At 40.6% G+C, this 21679-nt stretch overlaps 1 protein-coding gene across 5 annotated transcripts; it reads right to left on the reverse strand.

Annotated features, from left to right (window-relative positions):
* Window positions 1-337: 337 nt before the first annotated feature.
* Window positions 338-20943, reverse strand: LOC133493641 (gastrula zinc finger protein XlCGF52.1-like). 5 transcript variants are annotated; one of them, XM_061807272.1, is made up of 4 exons: window positions 20766-20943; window positions 17350-17490; window positions 11412-11523; window positions 1646-4578 (listed from the first exon to the last, which is right to left on the reverse strand). In XM_061807272.1, exons 2-4 carry the CDS (start codon window positions 17392-17394, stop codon window positions 3491-3493), a joined length of 1245 nt encoding a protein of 414 aa, XP_061663256.1. In that variant the 5' UTR covers window positions 17395-17490; window positions 20766-20943; the 3' UTR covers window positions 1646-3490. The 5 variants fall into 5 exon arrangements, 4 of the variants coding, with proteins under 4 accessions (XP_061663256.1, XP_061663257.1, XP_061663255.1 ...); XM_061807273.1 differs by lacking the exon at window positions 20766-20943 and adding an exon at window positions 20503-20759; XM_061807271.1 differs by lacking the exon at window positions 20766-20943 and adding an exon at window positions 20503-20759 and having other exon boundaries at window positions 17350-17495.
* Between the last annotated feature and the right edge of the window lie 736 nt (window positions 20944-21679).

Raw genomic sequence — 21679 nt, forward strand, 5'->3', positions numbered from 1 at the left:
CCAGGCACTCCAGTTTCCTCCAACATCCCACAAATATGCAATATTAGTTGGATACTCTAAATTGGCCCTAGGTGTGATTGTGAGTGCGGCTATCTGTCTTTATGTGCACTGTGATTGGCTGGCAACCAATTCAGGGTGTACCGTGGCTCCTGCCTGTTGACAGCTGGGATTGGCTCTAGCACTTCGGTGACCCCCGTGAGGATAAGTGGCTCAGAAAATAAATGGATTATTGTTCCTGCTGAAAGCAGATTTTTTTTTTTTCCAATCAATGCTTGTTCAACCAAAGTCCCATTCTGGAAATTTGTCATATGATGATATTTTCTCATTTTCAGGTTAATGCAACATACAGCTTGTAGACAGCTTGTGAGATGGTGTTGGGGAATTGTTGGCAGAAACAGCGGCGTGCCACTTCCATCCTGCTGTGTGTCAAAGTTTCGTGACACATTTCCTAATCCTGAGGGGCAACAATACAAAGGTTTTAAGTGGTCTACATAATGAATTTTTTTTATGTGCATAAATGTTGATGTATATGTTTGTATACAAAGTAAACATACAGCACTGAACTAGAATCATAGCCTTTTTATTGAACTGTGTGCTTCATTTTGTATAAATATGTAACATAACATTGTCACAGAATTAAAATTTTGTCTTTCAATTTTACACAGTTATGAACAACGCTCCCGACAATGCCACACTCAGCCACGTGCGACAACAACGTCGTAAAGTGCCCCGGCTCGACGTTGATCATCACGGACTGCGGCGGCTATGAAAAACGCAGCGCCGGCCGAGGCGCCCCGTCCGCCGGTCACGGCTTCGGCGAAGGCTGCGCGTCAGGCTCGCAGATGGTGGCGGCTCTGAAGAACGCTGCCGACAATGCTGCACTCAGCCGTATCCAACAACAACACCATAATGCGCCCCGGCTCGACGGTGTTGTTCATCACGGACTGTGGCGGCTATGAAAAACGCCCTAAAGCAGCCCGTCTCGGCTCCGTGATAACCCACCTCGGTGCCGAAAATGAGCCACACTGACTGGTTGCGATGGGCCGCGATGACTCATCTCCACCCCGGAAGTGGAACGGACGGGGAGGCAGTTAGGCCATGATCGCATATCATCTCAATATGCCTCAAAACAATAAGGTAATATTGCCCCGGTAACTTCACTCGGTTGTGTAATGTTCTCTTGTTCGAAAAGAGCTTCCGTGTCAGAAGGGGCGTGTTCGTCTCCCATAGTAGGATCCACCACGTGTTTTCATTGGTGAATGTCCGGGTGATGTCACGAACAGGGGATGCAGCCAATATGGCGACCACTTGGATGTCGAAGAATGACGCTTCTGCAACTTTGGACATGGATGACGCGCTCTCCGCTCATATTTATTTTTTCGTATAGACATTGAAGTGAATAATGTGTATTTTTCATTACAATATCTATTTTAGAATGTTTATAGGGGTGACACTTGACCTTGCGAGTTACATGTGCTAACTACCAAGACAAATATAATAATGAATAAGTACTCGTTGGTGCCCAGTGACCCACCTGAGGAGTTTTCACACTTCAGCCTTGTCGCTTGGGCTATTTCTTACTTTGTGTTCCGAGCCTTTTGGCTTTGGAGGGTTATGAATAGATTAAAGGCATTGCAGTTCTTTTCAACATGAAAATGGATTTGATTTACAAACAAAATGGAGTCAGCCTCCCGGTGTGACATGTATTTTATTAAGAATCACATATACATAGTTTCCAGCGTTTTGATCAAATATCTACTTATTGGACATTGACATAAATAAAACAATGGACAAAATACATGCATGATCAAGAAAATTAATACACTTGAGCGATTAGTAAAAACCTAATTCCCTTTCAAACTCCCCGTTGTCGTCAACAAAATTAAAAAGCACTGCTAGAGGAGGTGTGGAACAAGGACTTTACCATACCATGAAGTGGCAGTAATTAGACATATTTCATGCATCATACCTCTTAGATGGAATCCCATCATATTCAAAATGATAACTTTCTGGGAAATTAAAAACAAAAAAATACAGCTTGCTTGAGTTTCCAAAAACCGCTTTGTTCAAGTTGGTCGTGTATTGTTGCAACATGAACAACAGCTACACCCCAAAATTACACACACAAAATTACTGTGCACAAATGGGAAAATTTAAGGATTGGGATGAAGATGGACGTTATCATTATGCTAAGTGCCCATGTTCTCGTGCAGTGTGATTGCATAGGAAGTCAATGCAGTTCACGCAGATAGATGAGAATCTGTGCAGGGCAGCGTGAATAACGCAAATGATGTGGGCATTTCCAAATTTGCCTCCTTCGCCCGAACGCTCAAGGTTGGGACTGTCACGAACCTCCGGTGCGGGGGCAGACCCAAATGCAGGACTTCAATGCAGAGTCTTGCTCATGACAGGGACAGCTCAACTTGTCCTTGAAGGAATGTTGGCGCCTCGCAAAGTTTACAGCATCGATGAATGTGTCCAAACGTGCCATGAGAGGAAACTGAAACGTTAGAACACAAGGCGAATCGATCTTTCGCATCCGGTGGCTCCTGAGCATTGAAATGAAAAATGGCGTGGAAGTATCACATTCTTACGAGCCACAAGCATTAATTCAAGAAACATGGCTTCATGTCCCAAAACTGTCAACTATCATCACCAAAATATATGCATACATTTCTACTCGAGGGATCTTAATACTCTGAAAATATAATGAGTCACCCAATATTTTTGATGACCGTATTTTCCAGACTATAAGTCGCTTCGGAGTTTAAGTCACATGCCAAAAATGGATAATAAAGAAGGAAGACAAAAGTTGCACTGGAGTCAAAGTCACATTTTTGAGGGTAAATCTATTTGAAAAACATGGGGCAGGGGCTGTACGGTGGAACAGCTGTAGAGAGTTGGCCTCACAGTTACAAGGACCAGGGTTAAAATCCTGTACCTGCCTGTGTGGATTTTCCATGTTCTCCCAGTGCCTACGTGGGTTTCCTCCTACATACCAAAAACATACATTGATTTGAGACTCCAAATTGCCCCAAAACGTGATTGTGCACATGACTGTAGTCTGTCTCTGTGCCCTCCGATTGGCTCGCAACCAATCCAATGTGTACCCTGCCTCCTGCCCAAAGATATTTGTGATGGGCTCCAGGACTCTCGTTACCCTTGTGATCCTAAGTGGCTCAGAAAATGAATGGATGGATGTATATTTTGAATTATTAGCCCAATATTTTAGCTTTTGCAGCTCAGACAAGCTCAAATCAGATCATCCGCCATTTGGAGACAATTTACCTTTGTTATGGGTCAAAAAAAAAAAAATAAAAGTTGGTACATAGAATACAAAATTGTGATTGTCGGGCAATCACAGTAATTACTTTCATTTTACACATTTACACTAAAAGTTTCTACATCGTGGCTTTTTCTCCCACACGCTTGTGTGTCTGAGCCTATTACTGAGAAGAGATCTTTGACTGCAAACAGAGCAGGAAAAAGTTTACTTATCAGTGTGCATTCTTGTGTGTAGTTCTAAGTTTCCCTTCTGAGTGAATTTTTTACCACAAACTAAGCAGGAAAACGGTTTCTCTCCAGTATGGGTTCTTGTGTGTGATTTTAAGTTTCCCTTCTGAGAGAATTGTTGACCACAAACTGAGCAGGAAAAAGGTTTCTCACCAGTGTGCGTTCTTATGTGTGTTTTTAAGTTTTCCTTCTGAGAAAATCTTTGGCCACAAACTAAGCAGGAAAAAGGTTTCTCCCCAGTGTGTGTACTTTTGTGTCTTTTTAAGTTTCTCTTCTCAGAGAATCTTTGGCCACATATTAAGCATGAAAAAGGCTTCTCACCAGTGTGTGTTCTTGTGTGTCTTTTTAAAGTTCCATTTTCTGAGAATCTTTTACCACAAGTTGAGCAGGCAAAACATTTCTCACCAGTGTGTGTTCTTGTATGTATTTTTAAATTTTTCTTAAGAGTGAATCTTTTATCACAAACTGAACAGGAAAAACGTTTTGCACCAGTGTGTGTTCTTGTGTGCATTTTTAATATTCCCTGCTGAGCGACACTTTGTACACAAATTGAGCAGGAAAATGGTTTCTCTCCGATGTGAGTTCTTGTGAGTCTTTTTAAGTTTGCATTCCCAGTGAATCTTTGGCCACAAACTGAGCATGTAAAAGGCTTCTCACGTCTGTGTCTTTTCATGTGTTTGAAATTCCTCATCGAAGCAAAGGTTTTCCGAAACTGAGAATATTTCCAGTATTTGTTGGCAGTGTGACATGTCATACCACTTTCCACCTGTTCATTATCATCATCATGACCGTCTGTTTGTGATCCTTCACAATGGTCTCCATCACTTGAGCTGTTTCTGCTTGGAGGCTCTGCCCATCGTCTCTTCTCACTTTGAGCTACATCTTCATTCTTCAAATGAACACCAGTGGATGGAAGCTGGATGATTTCTTCCTCCTCTTCCTCCTTCATGTGTAGGAACTCTTCCTCCTCCTCTTTGATGTGCTGAACCTCTTCACCCTCCTTTTCCTCTTTAATGTGACGGGACACAGACTGCTGCCGCTGTGGATGAAGATTTTCACGGATTTCTGCAAGGCAAATGACAAACACAAAGGGGTCAGATGAAGTTTGCATTATTTAACTGCACACTGTAGTAGTAGAAATGGGCTGTTATTATTACTAAGTAACTCACAATTGTGGCACATAGCTACTGATAAAGTGACTTATGTAGTGAGGGAGGACAAATGGGCTTGGTTTAGCCACCAGTAAAAAAACAAAAAACAAATCCAGAACTGAAATGGGGAAGGAGTTTACAAGGTTTATAATTCGTCTATAAATTGTCTTATATTTTTGCTCATGACAATTAAATTATCAATCATTTTCAACACCATGAATCAGTTTTGTCAATCACTAATTGCAAAACTTGCCCCCTTTTCATCGCCAAAAATCGAGCTGTCTTTCTGTAACAAAGTGGAGACCAAAATTCACTGCATAGCTGGGGTGGAAAAAGCAATTTATTCAAGTGCCAGTATTAACTTATATTTTCGATAAAGTCCCTGTCAGGTGAAATTTCCCAACTTGTCCAGTTTTCACTGGAAAGAAAAAAAAAAAAATCTAATTTCATCGCTATGTTGAAGTTGATACGACACTTTACATTGCTATGATTTCTTGTTGCACACTCACATTACCACAGCAGTATCTCCAAATTATGATCAATTTAATCTTCTGATAATTTAGAAAAATATTAGCGTGTTGTAGCAGCCTGGTTAAAATTAAGGTCTAGAATACTGATGGTCAAATGGCCTTAACTATCTGGTATTCTTATGACCACCGTGAGAGCTTCTCTCCATTTTTGGCTCTCTTCTCAACCAACACTTTGGAGGTCTATTGACACGAAAAGCACGATTTTTATTATGTTTCTAATTTAAAAAAAAAAAAAAGGCAGCCGGAACTTTTTTCACCACACAACATTATTTTGATGTTTATGGCTTTTTGTAACTCCCGCCATGAAAATCCTCTTGAGGGATTTCTTTTAGAGAAAAAGCTGGAAGTGACGTTATCAGCAGGCCTTTTGTGTTTATATGAGTTTTATATATGGAAAGGTAGCTCTTTGCTTTTTCGTGTTAGCCAAAATGCCAGCTTGCTGTATTGTTCGAACATTTTGGAGGATGGATTTAATCTTCATACATTTCCAAAAGACCCGGTTCATTGTGAAAAATGGATTGCACAGGTGCAAAGGACGAGACCTTCTTAGGTTCGAAATGCTGTCAGGGAGTCGGTTGTTAGTTAGAAGTGATCCGCATATCATCTAAATATAGCTTGAAACGATAGGGTAATATTGCCGTGTTCACCTCACTCGATTGTGAGACGTTCTCTTCTTTGAAAAGAGCTTCCATGTCAGAAGGGGAGTCGGAAAAATGCGAAAATCTCTGTTTTTCCTCTCCCATAGCAGGTCCCACTACGTGTTTTCAATGGCGAATGTCCCAGTGTCACGTCTGCTGATGACGTTGCAGGCAAGATGGCTACCACTTGGGATGTCAAGTGAGACTTCTGCAAATTTGCGCATGGATGACACACTCTCCGCTCATATTTATTTTTTTCGTACAGATATTGAAGGGAATAATGTTATATGTATTTTTCAACAACACTTCCCAGCTCGTATTTACGGCAGTGGGAGCATGCACCTCTGCCGGTGATCGTGAGAGGCTGGCTGCTTGAAAAACAGATCTTGGGGTAAAAAAAAAAGCCTTGGCGCCCCTGCTTTATATTCTCTACATTTAAACCAACTCTTCAGAAATGCATCAAACAAATCTCTGCAGTCCATAGGATGGGATTATTGTTCGTCGTCTGCGCCACGCCCGCTTTCCAACACGTCAACTTCCGCCTGTGTGTATTCTGGCTCAAACGCACATGCTTGAACATTGTACATTATGCTATTTTTGTTTTGTTTGTTTGTAATTTTTTTTTTTTTTTTTTCACAAAAATTGGCCACAAAATGGCAGATAGTGGACGTTCTCTGTTCGGTGAAACGTATCCACGAGCAATGGTGGGGTCAAAACAGCAAGCAATACAGGCGTGGCAAACTGATTGGCTGTCAGTTTTCCAGCCGTACTCATTGGTAGTCTGAGCGAGAGAGGAATTTGCCAATACTTTTCCAATTTAGAGACGCTTCTTGGTGAAATCTGTGGATAACTCTGACGTTAAAAGAAACACTGAACCCTCATCTACTAACTTTTAATGAGTGTTCCCATACCTATAATTTTGGGGAGACTCTTCCTTTAATAACAGTTCTTTCTTTCCTTTATCTTGAACAATTTTCTGTGTATCTCTGTTTTAGCTCCTCACACCTTTACCATTACCAAAGAAAACAACTTCCTGTTGTGTCATGGGTCATGTGTGAAGAAAAACACATCCGGGCATAGGACCTTGAAAATCATATAGGAAAATCACAACAAATAACTTTGTTCCCGACTCTCCCACCAAATTATTTAGTGTTCTTTTGTACACAACTTGAATCAGAATCATGTTTATTTGCCTGATACAGTGAAGAATGTAAGTATTTGAACACCCTTCTATATTGCAAGTTCTCCCACTTGGAAATCATGGGAGGTCTGAAATTTTCATCGTGGGTGCATGTCCACTGTTAGAGAGATATTCTAAAAAGGAAAATCCAGAAATCACATTGAATAATTTTTTAACAATTTATTTGTGTGATACAGCTGCAAATATGTATTTGAACACCTGAGAAAACCAATGTTAATATTTAGTACAGTACCCTTTGTTTGCAATTACAGAGGTCAAACGTTTCCTTGAGTTGTTCACCGGGTTTGGACAGACTGCAGGAGGGATTTTGGCCCACTCCTCCACACACATCTCTAGATCAGAGAGATTTCTGACCTGTTCCTGAGAAACACAGAGTTTCAACTCCCTCCAAAGATTTCCTATTGGGTTTAGGCCTGTCTAGTCCACGCCAGAACCTTGATATGCTTCTTACGGAGCTACACCTTGGTTTTCCTGGCTGTGTGCTTCGGGTCATTGTCAAGTTGAAAGACCCAGCCAGGACCCATCTCAATGCTCTGACTGAGGGAAAGAGGTTGTTGCACAGAATCTCACAATACATGGCCATGCTCATCCTCTCCTTAATACAGTGCAGTCGTCCTGTCCAATGTACAGAAAAACACCCCTAAAGCATGATACTACCACCCCCATGCTTCATAGTAGGGATGGTGTTCTTGGGATGGACCTCATCATTCGTCTTCCTCCAAACCCGGTTAGTGGAATTATGATGAAAAAGTTCAATTTTGGTCTAATCTTAACACAAAACTCTCTCCCATGACTCCTCTGTATCATCCAAATGGTCATTGGCAAACTTAAGACGGCCTTGACGTGCTGGTTTAAGCAGGGGAACCTTCCATGCCATGCATGCTTTCAAACTATCACGTCTTAGTGTAATGCCAACAGTCACCTTGGAAACGGCTCTTTTCAGGTCATCGACCAAGTCCTGTCATGTAGTCCTGGGCTGATTCCTCACCTTTCTAAGGATCACTGAGACCCCACGAGGTGATATCTCGTATGGGGCTCCACTCCGGTTGAGATTGACAGTCATGTTTAGCTTCTTCCATTTTTTTAATGATTGCTCCAACAGTGGACCTTTTTTCACCAAGTTGCTTGGCAATTTCTCCGTAGCCCTTTCCAGCCATGTGGAGTTGTGCAATTTTGTCTCTGGTGTCTTTGGACAGCTCTTTGGTCTACCAGTTTGAGTCTTACTTGTATGGGGTGGACAGGTGTCTTTATGCAGCTAAACGACCTCACACAGGTTCATCTGATTCAGGGTAATACATGGAGTGGAGGTGGACTTTTAAAGGCGGACTAAAATGTCCTTGAGGGTCAGAATTCTAGCTGGTAGACAGGTGTTCAAAAACTTATTTGTATCAGCTGTATCATCCAAATAAATTGTTGATAAAAAAAAATCATACATTGTGATTTCTGGATTTTTCTTTATAGATTATCTCTCTCACAGTGGACATGAACCTACGATTAAAATTTCAGACCCATCCATAATTCTAAGGGGGAGAACTTGCAATATAGCAGGGTGTTCAAATACCTATTTTCTTCACTGTATATATGTACATGTAGATTATACTGTATGTGTATAGAATATTAGAAACACCCCTGTAAAGAGGAACAGCATATCCGCGAATAAATATATATTAGGACAGACAGGAGTAATAGGCTCCAGCAGTCCTGCAACCCTTGTGAGGCTAAGCGGTGAAAAAAATGGATGGATGGATGGACTGACAGGAGTAAGAAAAACTGTACCGTCTTACCGCGCAGAACAAAGTTACGATAGAGGTAAAGGAAAAATGGATCAGCTTCATATCCTGAGGACCCATATAATTGACCCCTCCGTAGATGTTGCGCAATCCGCGTCACTGACCAATCAGAGGCCAGAGAGGGTTTGAGAGGAAGATGCAGGAGATAGGCTAAGTTGGCTGTGGCGACCCCTAACGGGACAAGCCGAAAGGAAAAGAAGAAGAGGTGTAGTCACGGACTTTATAATAGTGATGACATGTATCCTGAAAGGCTAGTGGGTGGAGTTCAATTCGTACCCTTTCCAAAACCGAAGACCCAGTACAAAAAATGTCTTTGATGGATCAAACTTTGTGTAAGACTGCATCATCAACTGAATCCATCTAAAATCAACCGGAACAGAAGACCGAGTACGAACAATGTCTTTGATGAATAAAACTTTGAGGAAGACCGCATGATCAACTGAATCCATCAACCGGAACAGATATGTTTGCTCGAAGGTCTCATATAAATGAATTAGCAGTTCTTCGCTTGCATAAAATACCTACGTTCGAATGATTGTCACACTTGATCTGTGTTGAGCGATATTTTGCGATGATCTGACTGCACAAACGTGTCCCATTGTTCGCGGCTAATTAGCTAAGCTAAACCGGACTAGCGAGTCCTAAAAGCCTTCGACGTGCACAGAGACACCAAGACTGAAGGAAGGATGTTTGAGGACACTATAAAGTAGTGATAGTCGTACTCGGTCGGGACTTACGTAGGTTCGGCACTAATTCAAGAGTAATTATTGAGGGGAGCACGTGACGTTACACAAAGAAAACGAGAGAAACAACTCGTAAATCAAACCTCGCCTTCTTCTTTTCCTTCATACGGCGGTTCACAAACGGCTATACAGATACACATACAGATTCTGCACACAAGTGTGATCTGTAACACGAAAATAGGAAACTGTCAATGACGAATTTGTCTTTGAGTTATAATATATTATATTCTGTGGCTTCTCTGTCTTCCTCTGACTCCGGAAAGATCTCGCGCTAATATCAATGGTTTCTCCGTCAATATGCATGGAAAGACCATTAAAATACCCCTCGCTGAAATACTTGAAGCCCTGGTGTCTGCTCTTCAACGATATTTCACTATTCGGTAAGAATGCGAGTGAAAAATCAGCTGGTAAATCGGACAATTTTGCTCTCGACTTTTCTTCCTACAACGCCATTTTGTCTAATGTTTGTCTGAGGTTAGCAACAGTGGGGTGACGTGACTTCATGAGGCGTGGTTAAGTGCCCTGTACGGAGGGGTCAATTGGACCAATGCGTAGTTTCAAAAATATATGACCAACTTCATCATAAATATTGGATCTAGGGCACCTCACCACGATGTCCTTTAGAAGAAATTCAAGGAACAATTCTTCCCTGATGGGTGCATAATTGTACAAGCCTGAAGGAAAATAACATGGGCAAAGGGATTTTGCAAGCATAGAGTGAATACCACACAAGAGACGAAACCGAGACTTGGTGGGGATTTAACAAAGATTAGCTGAAACAGTTTGTAATTCCCTGCTTAAACACATCACAGAATTACTGGTTAAAGAATGACATGTTTTGCCTGATTATTCGAGAATCGCTGGGGAGGGGGGGGGTCGTGGGTGGTTTTGATCCTTATGCAAAACCCAGAACTTGGATGATGATTTGTGAGAAAAACAAAACTAATTGCATGATAGAACTAGCGAGACGACCGTGTAATGATGTACCCAATTTTAAGGCGTATTGCGATGACAAATACCCTGATAAAGAATACGCTAGCATTGAGGGAGCAGTATGGATTAAAAATAATCAAAAACAGTGGACACGAAAGTCTGCTGTGAACAGGCAATATTCACGCGATGGCAAAAAGATTATGGTCTACAAAAGAAAATTGGACAGAAACATATTCCGTACCAGCCTGACTCTATAACGCAAATTCTTGAGGGACATATATTCCGAAAAAGTTTGTATGAAGGAAAAGAAATAACAGGTTTCAATTGGGTAGGCCATAATAGTATTTATGGCCCAGGAAAGTAGTTTTTTTTGCATAGTTGTAAGATCAAGTCAGTGTTATTGTACATTTCCATATGCAGCAACGTTTTGTGTTGATTTATTTTTTTAATGTATATATCATATGCCGACAAATATCAGTTGATTGGCTATTCTATAAATCATGAACAAAGACTTTTTTTGGTACATACAAAAAATGTATATGCAGAAAGTTCTGATGGTGCTCAGTGAATTGAATAATAATTAAAAACAATTCTGAAAGAAAATTGCTGAATTTATTCAATTTTGAATTCGTTTATTTTGTGAGTTTTTTGTATATAATGCTATATTGTTATTCAATAAAAGTGTTATGCATATTTCATTTAAACTGATAAGTATGACATGAGTACCTTGTATCCAGTGATATGCATCATTGTGCAACGTTAAGACAGGGAACTATGACACCGGGCGATTTTCAGCACGGGGGAGCGCTCAGACCATCACAAATTAAGTAGTTTGAAAGACGACTTGTAATTAATCTGAGAATGGCCCAACGCAAAAAGTTTTCAATACCAATAATAACAAAAATATATTACCAATTAAGTCCATCGCCACCAGTTTTAAAGGCTCCTTGACCTTGATTGGTATAAACTGTGGATCTTGAGTCTTTAATTTGGTAAACCGCTGACACAGATCACATGACATAACCTGTAAAATATACAATTTATATATTTTTGCTTTCAAGTACACTTTATATGAATCAGGGAGAAGCTTCTCAGCCTCATCATCATGGTTTCTCAGTATATATATATATATATATATATATATATATATATATATATACACACACACACACACACACACACACACACACACACCACTCATACATGCATATTCATAAGCTACTAAATATTTTGAATTTTTTTGTGCATGACAGAAGACAAATGAATATTAAAATATGTTTCATAACATGTCCTGACAAAGTCTTTCACATCCTCCTTCATGCCATTCCAAGTGTACAGATGACTTATCTTGGCCAGTGTTGCATTTATGCCACTGTGCCCTCCAACAGTGAATGATGTCGAGGACTTCATCTTCAGTTGTTAAAGGTTTTTTTGTTCCCTTGTTGTTGCTCACCATAAACAAATAACTGTTGTTCTGAAGGAAATATTTACAAAATAAAAGAATGAAGTTTAATAAAATCTACAAAACTGAATTAATAGAAATCTCATATAACACTGAAGGAAAAGAACATTTAAATAATAAATTTGGGTTTATAGATAAAGTACTGATAAAAAAAATACAAACATTATAAATCCTGTCTTAATCAAAATATGCACAGGATGTTTGAATAAATTATTAGCAATTACATGTTAAAAACAAGTTAATCAACTAACAGCATGAATACATTGTAAACAATGGCACTGTTGATGGATTATCTTGCTATTTACACATATTGTAATTAAATTTAGCTCTGCATGCTGCTAAAAATATAAGGTATTTTCAGCGCATGAAAATGATATGACACTTACTTTCACTATCCCAAATATGCCTTAATGACTGAGCCCGAACAATCCTCTGTGGATTATTGTTCAATCCTGGAACGTGCTTTCCAGTTGATAATAAACAATACGTTCGCATTGGTTTCTGAATTCTTTCATTCGCTGTATTCGGCTTTGTGAGACGTCCATAGCGAAATGCATGTAGAGCGAAAATGAACACGTGTAAGCGGAGCGAACACGTGGAAGAAACATGGATGGGGAAGTTTCAGACTGGCACGGAAGTAGAAAAACTAGTAAAATTTAAAAAATTCTACACGCATGCGCATTAATCCCAAGGGGAGTTTTTAGCATGGGGGAGCGCTCAGACCATCACACCGGCGGCACCAGAGACGCCCAACGTGCTAGGCATGCTGATGGATGTTATGGTGGAGGACCCCAGCTTTCGTGATTCGACGTCGCCTGCTGAGGTGGCGGAGGGCATTCACAAATGGGCGGTTATTGTTAACGTGGTCAAGGTGTCCCTGCATCCTTCGCCCAGTTCATAGTAGGACTAGGTTGTCACCTCAAGGAGGGGGTGTCATATGGGTTGCCATGCCACGTGAAGCAATGAAGTAAATGATAGTGATTGGCTTAAGTGGCTGGGTTCATGTGAGTTAGCTAAGCCCAGAGGTTCCCAAACCAAATTTTAATTATGAATCATCAGCTCAGCATAAGTCACCTCAATATCCTTATCCTATCAAAATCCATATCACAATATACATACAGATACCAAAGTCAAAAACTTCAAAACCCGATTGATTTCATGTCTTTGATATTTTCATAATTGGATTGCAGCAGGATCGCTTGCAAACGCAGAGCACACTTTTTGTGCAACAGGGTTGCTTGCAAATGCTGACCACACCTTGGAGTTTGTTGCAACGGGGTGTTTCACATTATTCTTATTTTTCTTATAATGATGTTAGATAATGCTTTGAAACTGCTTTGTGTAAGAAATATAACCTATGTATGATTGTCTCTCTCAGACGAAGTGACACATGATGTGCGACAAGACAAGAACAAACCTGTTGAATACATGAGGGAATTGTATTAACATGAATGTTTATACATTTATTGCATATTGCGTGGACATTAACATGGTGTTATGAAATGTATTGTTTGGATTCAAGACCTGCATATATTATTGTGCTGTGCTTGCAACTGATTTCAAAGTTTAAAACCCATTTTTGAGTAAGCAAACAAGGGTCATGTCGGGACATGTCAACAGCAAAAGTTACTTCCCACGAGGGGCAGAGAAGCAAAAGAACATTCGAGAATGATCAGAGGCGAATTCGAACATGAACGGAGGCTTTAAGAGCCTCGCACATGAGAGCGCGGCGCTCTCTTCCTTTCCATAAGGCAGGGAGACGCACGCTCTTCTCTTGTAATGTTGTGTGGACAAGAGGAAATCATCAAGCAAATTGGAATGCCTATTTTTGTTTTCTGCTCCTTAACTGGGTAAGAATACAGACTAATTATAATAAGGTAATTACAAGTATCGCCATGGATAATACGTGTACAGGGAGAAGGGCTAGTCAGGTGTTTAGAGATTCTCATTCCCCAAAATACCTTATTATTAATTAGGCTTCGGCCTTCGTAGGATTTGATCACCCATTAAGGCTCACTCAAAAAGATACTGTATACTTATTTTATGATCTATAGCTTCTAATTACTTTAACATCCTTTCATTTTTATTAATTTAATAAAATAATCATAATAATTAATTACTATTATTTACTCCATATTACTTACTCTTGCTGTTATATTATTCTATCTTTTAATCATTATTTCATTAGAAATCTTGATTTTACTCCCATCTATCTTTGTCATTCTTATAATATGAGTTGTCTCATAACTATCACTCTTCTTCTTCTTTTCCTTTCGGTTTGTCCCGTTAGGGGTCGCCACAGCGTGTCATCTTTTGCCATCTTAGCCTATCTTCTGCATCTTCCTCTCTAACCCCAACTGCCCTCATGTCTTCCCTCACCACATCCATAAACCTTCTCTTTGGTCTTCCTCTCGCTCATTTGCCTGGCACCTCCATGTTCACCACCCTTCCACCAATATACTCACTTTGTCGCCTTTGAACATGTCCAAACCATCGAAGTCTGCTGTCTCGAATCTTGTCTCCAAAACATCCAACTTTGGCTGTCCCTCTGATGAGCTCATTTCTAATCCTATCCAACCTGCTCACTCCGAGCGAGAAATTCAACATCTTCATTTCTGCCACCTCCAGTTCTGCTTCCTGTTGTTTCTTCAGTGCCACCGTCTCTAATCCGTACATCATGGCCGGCCTCACCACTGTTTTGTAAACTTTGCCCTTCATCCTAGCAGAGACTCTTCTGTCACATAACACACCAGACACCTTTTGCCAGCTGTACCAACCTGCTTGGACCCGTTTCTTCACTTCCTAACGACACTCACCATTGTTCTGGATTGTTGACCCTAAATATTTGAAGTCCTCCACCCTCGCTATCTCTTCTCCCTGTAGCCTCACTCTTCCCCCTCCACCTTTCTCATTCACGCACATATATTCTGTTTTACTCCGGCTAATCTTCATTCGTCTACTTTCCAATGCATGTCTCCATCTTTCTAATTGTTCCTCTGCATCCTCCCTGCATTCACGGCATATCACAAAATCATCTGCGAACATCATGGTTTAAGGGGATTGCAGTCTAATCTCATCCCCTTTGTTCTTAAAAATGGGAACTAGAACTCTTTTCCTCCATTCTTCAGGCATCTTTTCGCCCGCTAGTATTCTGTTGAATAAGTTGGTCAAAAACTCCACAGCCATCTCTCCAAATTGCTTCCATACCTCTACCGGTATGTCATCAGGACCAACTGCCTTTCCATGTTTCATCCTTTGTAGTGCCTTTCTGAGTTCCCCCTTACTAATTATTGCCACTTCCTGGTCCTTCACACTTGACTCTTCAACTCTTCCTTCATTCATCAACTTCTCAAAGTATTCTTTTTATCTATTTAGCACACTACTAGCACCAGTCAACACATTTCCATCTCTATCCTTAATCACCCTTACCTGGTGTACATGTCTTCATATGCCTCTTGTTTAGCCTTTGCCACCTCTACCTTTGCCCTACGTCGCATCTCGATGTACTCCTTTCGCCTCTCCTCAGTCCTCTCAGTGTCCCACTTCTTCTTCGCTAATCTTTTTCCTTGTATGACTCCCTGTATTTTGGGGTTCCACCACCAAGTCTCCTTCTCCCCTTTCCTACCAAAAGACACACCAAGTACTCTCCTGCCTGTCTCTCTGATTACCTTGGCTGTCATAGTCCAGTCTTCCGGGAGCTTCTGCTGTCCATCGCCCGTCTCACCTCTTTCCGAAAGGCCGCACAACATTCTTCCTTTCTCAGCTTCCACCACATGGTTCTCTGCTCTACCTTTGTCTTCTTAATCTTCCTACCCACCACCAGTCATCCTACACACCACCATCCTATGCTGTTGAGCTACACTCTCCCCTACCACTACTTTACAGTCAGTAATCTCTTTCAGATTACATCATCTGCACAAAATATAATCCACCTGTGTGCTTCTTCCTCTGCTCTTGTAGGTCACTATATGTTCCTCCGTCTTCTGGAAACAAGTGTTCACTACAGCCATCTTCATCCTTTTTGCAAAGTCCACCACCATCTGTCCCTCAAAGTTCCTTTCCTGGATGCCATACTTACCCATCACTTCTTCATCGCCCCGGTTTCCTTTACCAATATGTCCATTACAATCTGCACCAATCACAACTCTCTCGCTGTCTGGGATGCTCAGAATTACTTCATCTAGTTCCTTCCAGAATTTCTCTTTCAACTCTAGGCCACATCCTACCTGTGGGGCATAGCCGCTAACCACATTATACATAACACCCTCAATTTCAAATTTTAGTCTCATCACTCGATCTGATACTCTTTTCACCTCCAAGACATTCTTAGCTAGCTCTTCCTTTAAAATAACCCCTACTCCATTTCTCTTCCCATCTACTACGTGGTAGAATAATTTAAACCCCGCTCCTAAACTTCTCGCCTTACTACCTTTCCACCTGCTCTCATGGATGCACAGAATATCAAACTTTCTCCTAATCATCATGTCAACCAACTCCTGAGCTTTTCCTGTCATATTCCCAACATTCAAAGTCCCTACACTCAGTTGTATGCTCTGTGAATTCCTCTTTTTCTTCTGACGATGGTTCCGGTTTCCTCCTCTTCTTTGTCTTCGACCCACAGTAGCTGAATTTCCACCGACGCCCTGCAGATTAGCAGTGCCGGGGGCGGGCATTGTTAACCCGGGCCACGACCGATCCGGTTTTGGATACTTTAGATGAACACTCATAATTGTTTGGCACAGTTTTTGCGGCGGATGCCCTTCCTGACGCAACCCTCTGCATTTATCCGGGCTTGGGACCGGCCTACTAATTGCACTGGTTTGTGCCCCCATAGGGCTGCATTGTCTCATATCTATCACTCAACCTCTTTCATGAATGAACGTCGACGACATTAATAATATCTGGCTGTAAAACCATCTTAAAAAAAAATAGCTCAAGATAAACTCCTGCATAATCTTAAAAAAAAAAAATCTGTACGATCCTAACTAGCATTGTTAAATTTACTAGGTCAATGACAAGTGCAATCAAATTCATAGAGATGGAGCTGCTGTAAAAACGGAGCACTGACACTATTATCCTTTTACTCTCTGCGGTTACTCAACAAGGGTTAATAGGTGAGGGCAGATCGTATTGGCTCCGTAAAACCAAAGGCAATTAGCACACCTAGGTGAATTCATCTTAACACCAGCTTGGAAAGCTCCAGTCCCCTTGCGAGTGCGGTGTTAGAGCTGGCTAGGGAAAAAAGGGGGGGCTAAAACCTTTAACTGGAGAGTCAGTAAGGACATTTTTCCCCGATGAGTCCCGCTAATAAATTGAATCTGATCATCAAACGGGGCCCGTAAATAAGAATATCATTCAAATTAGAATGCATACAACAAGTGAACCAACCTGCTCTGCGTAGGACAATTCGAGGCTGCAGATTGAACACAGCATCCAGTAGTTGACCTTGTGGCTCCTCCTCCTCTTTTGGTTCACGAACCTCTTCCTCGTACTCTCCAGTCCTTCTTGCACACATTTTCATAACACTTTCTGTGCTACATAAGAGGGGTGAGAACAAGTGATAATTGGACATCTAAATTCTATCAAGATTCAGATTTGGACATTGTGTGTTAAACACAGTACATTAGTGAAAGTGGGGAAACACCAAAAAGTCAACAAAAGGAAACCTGAAAAGATAGAGATAAAGCTTTTTTTTTCTTATACTCTAGGAGAGACAGTTTGTGATAAAACTGACATTATTCAACAAAAGCACTAAGAATCCATCCATCCGATTTCTGGGAATCTTATCCTCACAAAGGATTCCCGGAGAGTATCCCAGTTATTTTCGCACAGGAGGCGGGGTAAACCCTGAACTGGTCACCAGCCAATCGCAGGACCGATAGAAACAAACAACAATTCACACTCAAATTCACACCTATGGGCAATTTGGGATCTTCAATTAACCTACCAAACATGTTTTTAGACTTCACACCAATTGCATCAGCCGGTTTGGAATCTGCCAATAATTACCATTTTCTGCTGATTGGCCAGTTTTCATGTCATAACTCGCTGATCTAAACAATGACATGATTGATCGGCTCTGCAAAATACATTTGTCATTAAAAAAATTTTAAATTAAAACCCAGTTTATTTTTTATGTAGTACTAATTATTTGGTTTGACAAGATCAGGATGAATCAACATGTTTCCACCTCTCTTTTTCTTTGATAATACAGTTGGCGTGAACCACCCTTGTTGTCGTCGCTACAGAAATGAGTGTATAAAATCGCATTTGAGTTGACCAGAAAAAACCCCACTGATCATAAAAAAATGGATGCAGTGGTTATCGGAATACAAGATGTTATTGCAGTAGTCCGACATGGTGCAATGGTGAAACAGATCCTGATCTGCGCATTATGTGCCGTCTCTCATCTGCCTCGTCTCTCCCATCAATTGTTTTATATCTTTATTGGCTATCAGATATTTACAGTACCGCGTCAAGACATGAAAAAAACCTATATAAATACTACTATATATAAATAAACTTACTTTTGGATTGAGATATACTGTGCATGATGTTTTTCTCTTAGCCAATTAATGACATTATTGATCAGATCTGTGAATTATGACACTAAAATCAAATAAAGAAATCATAAAGTCGCTTTCATATAGGTCTTTTGATTTTGTACTGTAAATGTCTGACAGCCAATGTTTAGAAAAAAACAGACGACATGGAAGAGACGAGGTGGCTGACAAGATAACACGTACTGTGCGGATCACACAAGATCTTTTGCAACTGCACTGTGAGACTACTGCAAAAAAAAAAATTGTGTATTCCAATAGCCCCTTCATCCATTTTTTCCCATCATTGGGCATTATCTTATCAAGTCAAATGTAACTAATACCCGTGGAAATGACTACACGAGTGGATCGCTCTGACTGGATAATAAAAAGAAAATGACAGAAAAAAACATGTAGGTGCTTATCGGTGCTGAGAACAGAGAAGGACGTTCATGTAAGTCTTGCTTAAGGTATGGTCACGTAGTTTTAATACTATATGACTTTAAGCAGGCAGCAAAATTTTATGTAGGCTGGCAAACTATTGCTGTCGCTCTTTCTAGCGGTTGTATGTAAACGTGCTGCCGTTCTGTCCAGTCATGCTCTCAAGTTTCGGTGTGGTGAAAAAAACGTAATTACAACACAGTGATTTAATTACAGGACGTTAGCACCCATTTTTTCCGTCTTATTGTAATGTTGATTTGATCTGAAGAATATAGACCAGTATATTTAAACCTTTTTGAGTAAAGGCACATATTTTCCAATTGAAAAATCTCACAACATACATGAATAGCATAAAAAGGTAGATGTAGATTAGAAAACTAAAATTTCAAACTCAGAAATGATAATTTCCAATTTCAACTGATATTAGTAGAACACGATATAAAACGGTATTTAAAATTTGTCATCAATAAAAATTCTCGATCTGACAAACTTTATCTGAAGAAAAGGAATAAACACAAACAGTCTATACCAGCAATGTTTTGAAGATGCTGAAAGTTTAGTTCAACATAATCGGCGTTCGTGGCAACAACCTCGGGATACATTGGAACAAACATTCCTATCGGCAATCATGACTTATTGTTGTGGGGGGGGCACGCACCACGTGACTGCCATAAATAGGAGGCGGCTTGCTAGAACGCGCCTTTATGTGCGCGCGCTCCACGTATTGGCCACCCCGGAATCAAGCGCCGCGGTGGATGATAGTTGATGATAGATGTTTTTTTGTTTTGTTTTTTTACGCCGTCACACTGCCTCGCGATCGACGCAATGAGCACCCCTGCCTGGTGTAACTGTAATTTCCTTTGACATGGCTCATGATGTTGACGACTTCGACGTAAATGCGCTCGCATTACGTGAAGCAGTTCTGAGCATGCGCTTTCGTACATGCTTCGTACATGCTCAATACGGGGTTAACTTGCATTTCCTGTTTCCGGATGAATACCGGTTGGAGCAGGCTCGTTTGGTTAACAACGTTTATGAAATAAACACGTAAATTAATGTCAAAACCACACAAAATAAGCGACGTCCTGAGATAATGCGAGGGGAGGGGCGTTACTCTTACTCGTGTTAGTGCCTCAACATGGCTACGCTAGTGAAAGCAAAACAACAAACTCAAACGCGTGTTCGTTCAATGTTATCAACGAATATCCGGATTCATTTTAGGCATTTTTTCCTCCATTTTCCGGAGCAATTTTCAAGAAATTTAAAAAATCCGGAATTCCGGAGGACTTTCATCACTGGTCAAAGGAACAGAAAAACATCACATTTGGAAAAGTTTACTAATATACTTCTGGTTTAGATAATGGGTCATATATGACCCAATGGGCCTTAACTACCAAAAAAAAAAAAAAAAAACCCAATACATTCAATGTAGACAGATGTGAGACGTTTAAGGGTAAAAAGTAACTGGTGCGTTGTGAGCGCTTCATTACACTGGGTCATCTGTGACTCCATGGGTTCTCCAGGGTTAGGCACACTTAATGTCAGTCTTGTCAATCCTTACCAGTCAGTGGTGGAAAGAATAATACTTTATTGCTGGATTGATTTATGATGAGAGGGATGTGTTGATCACAAACGCGTCTCTTTGTTGGGAAGCTAAGCTAGCCCGAGAAGCTTCAACGTACACCAGACGACTCCAAAGACACGAAGATTGCATGAATGAGGTTTTGGTCCACTAAAGTGGTGATCAGGGGTGTCCCGCGTCGAGGATTCGCGGCATTCATTCCGAATTCAGGAAGATTTACGATAACCGATCGAGTCTCCTACCGTATATGGTGAGAAGGAAAAAGAAATCCATTGCCAAGGATCCCTTGTGCCACAAATATTTAAGGCAACAGATCACCGCTGCGACCCCTTCAGGATAAAAGCTCATTTTTCGACTCCTAGGGAGCTGCAGTAAGAGAAAACCCCACGCAGGAAGTCAACCCGGAGCATTGTCAATGTTGAACAACACTTGACCAAACAGGTTTATCACTACTAGACCCTAACCCCATTAAGACGGTCTTTGTTTTTGTTTTTTTGGGCCAATGCATTAAAGTTTGGTGTTGGTTTAACTGCGGGAATTCACAGAACAGCAGCTGCCAAGTGGGAGGAATTTCACTTATGGACTACCCAAATAAAAAAAAAAAAAAACTATCCATTGCTTGGTAATCTACGCCATCATCAACATGAACCAATGACTGAAAATATAGTGTTAAAGCACCAATTTAGTTAAATAAGTAGTTAATTAGTTTAACTTTTATTTTTTTTAATTAGCTTATTAGTTAAGTAGTTGATTAGTTAATTCAGAATTGATATGACAACACAGTACAGTACGTGCCTAAACATCAACAAGGATAGGAGTCCAGTCAGAAGCCCATTACAGTAGTCAAGTCTACTTGAGATGAAAGCATGGATGAGCTTTTCTGGTCTCCTTGACACATCCAAGTCTTCACTCTAGATATGTTCTTCAGATGCTAGAAGGCAGTTTTTGTGATTGATTTGCTATGATTGTTGAAAGTCAGGTCGGAATCAATCAGAACACCAAGGTTTCGGACTTGGTCTTTGGTTTTTAAAGGGAAATCCCGTGCTTTGCTTGAACAGTGTATCCAATAGGTCATGTAATATGTACCCTATTTTGACAATGTGATGTTAAATCCTTTCTCATTTAATAGTGTTTGGAGAAGATTTTTATCGATAAT

This window comes from Syngnathoides biaculeatus, chromosome 20 (assembly GCF_019802595.1).
Source record: "Syngnathoides biaculeatus isolate LvHL_M chromosome 20, ASM1980259v1, whole genome shotgun sequence".
Taxonomy (NCBI): domain Eukaryota; kingdom Metazoa; phylum Chordata; class Actinopteri; order Syngnathiformes; family Syngnathidae; genus Syngnathoides; species Syngnathoides biaculeatus.

Bases quoted from the DNA above. Each gene is read 5' to 3' on its own strand.
- LOC133493641 (XM_061807272.1), bottom strand. From the start codon at position 17,394: ATGCTGTGTTCAATCTGCAGCCTCGAATTGTCCTACGCAGAGCAG. The intron at 11,524-17,349 runs GTTGGTTCACTT...TATATTTTACAG, and splicing joins AATTGTCCTACGCAGAGCAG to GTTATGTCATGTGATCTGTG. The intron at 4,579-11,411 runs GTAATATATTTT...TTTGCCTTGCAG, and splicing joins GGTGGCGATGGACTTAATTG to AAATCCGTGAAAATCTTCAT.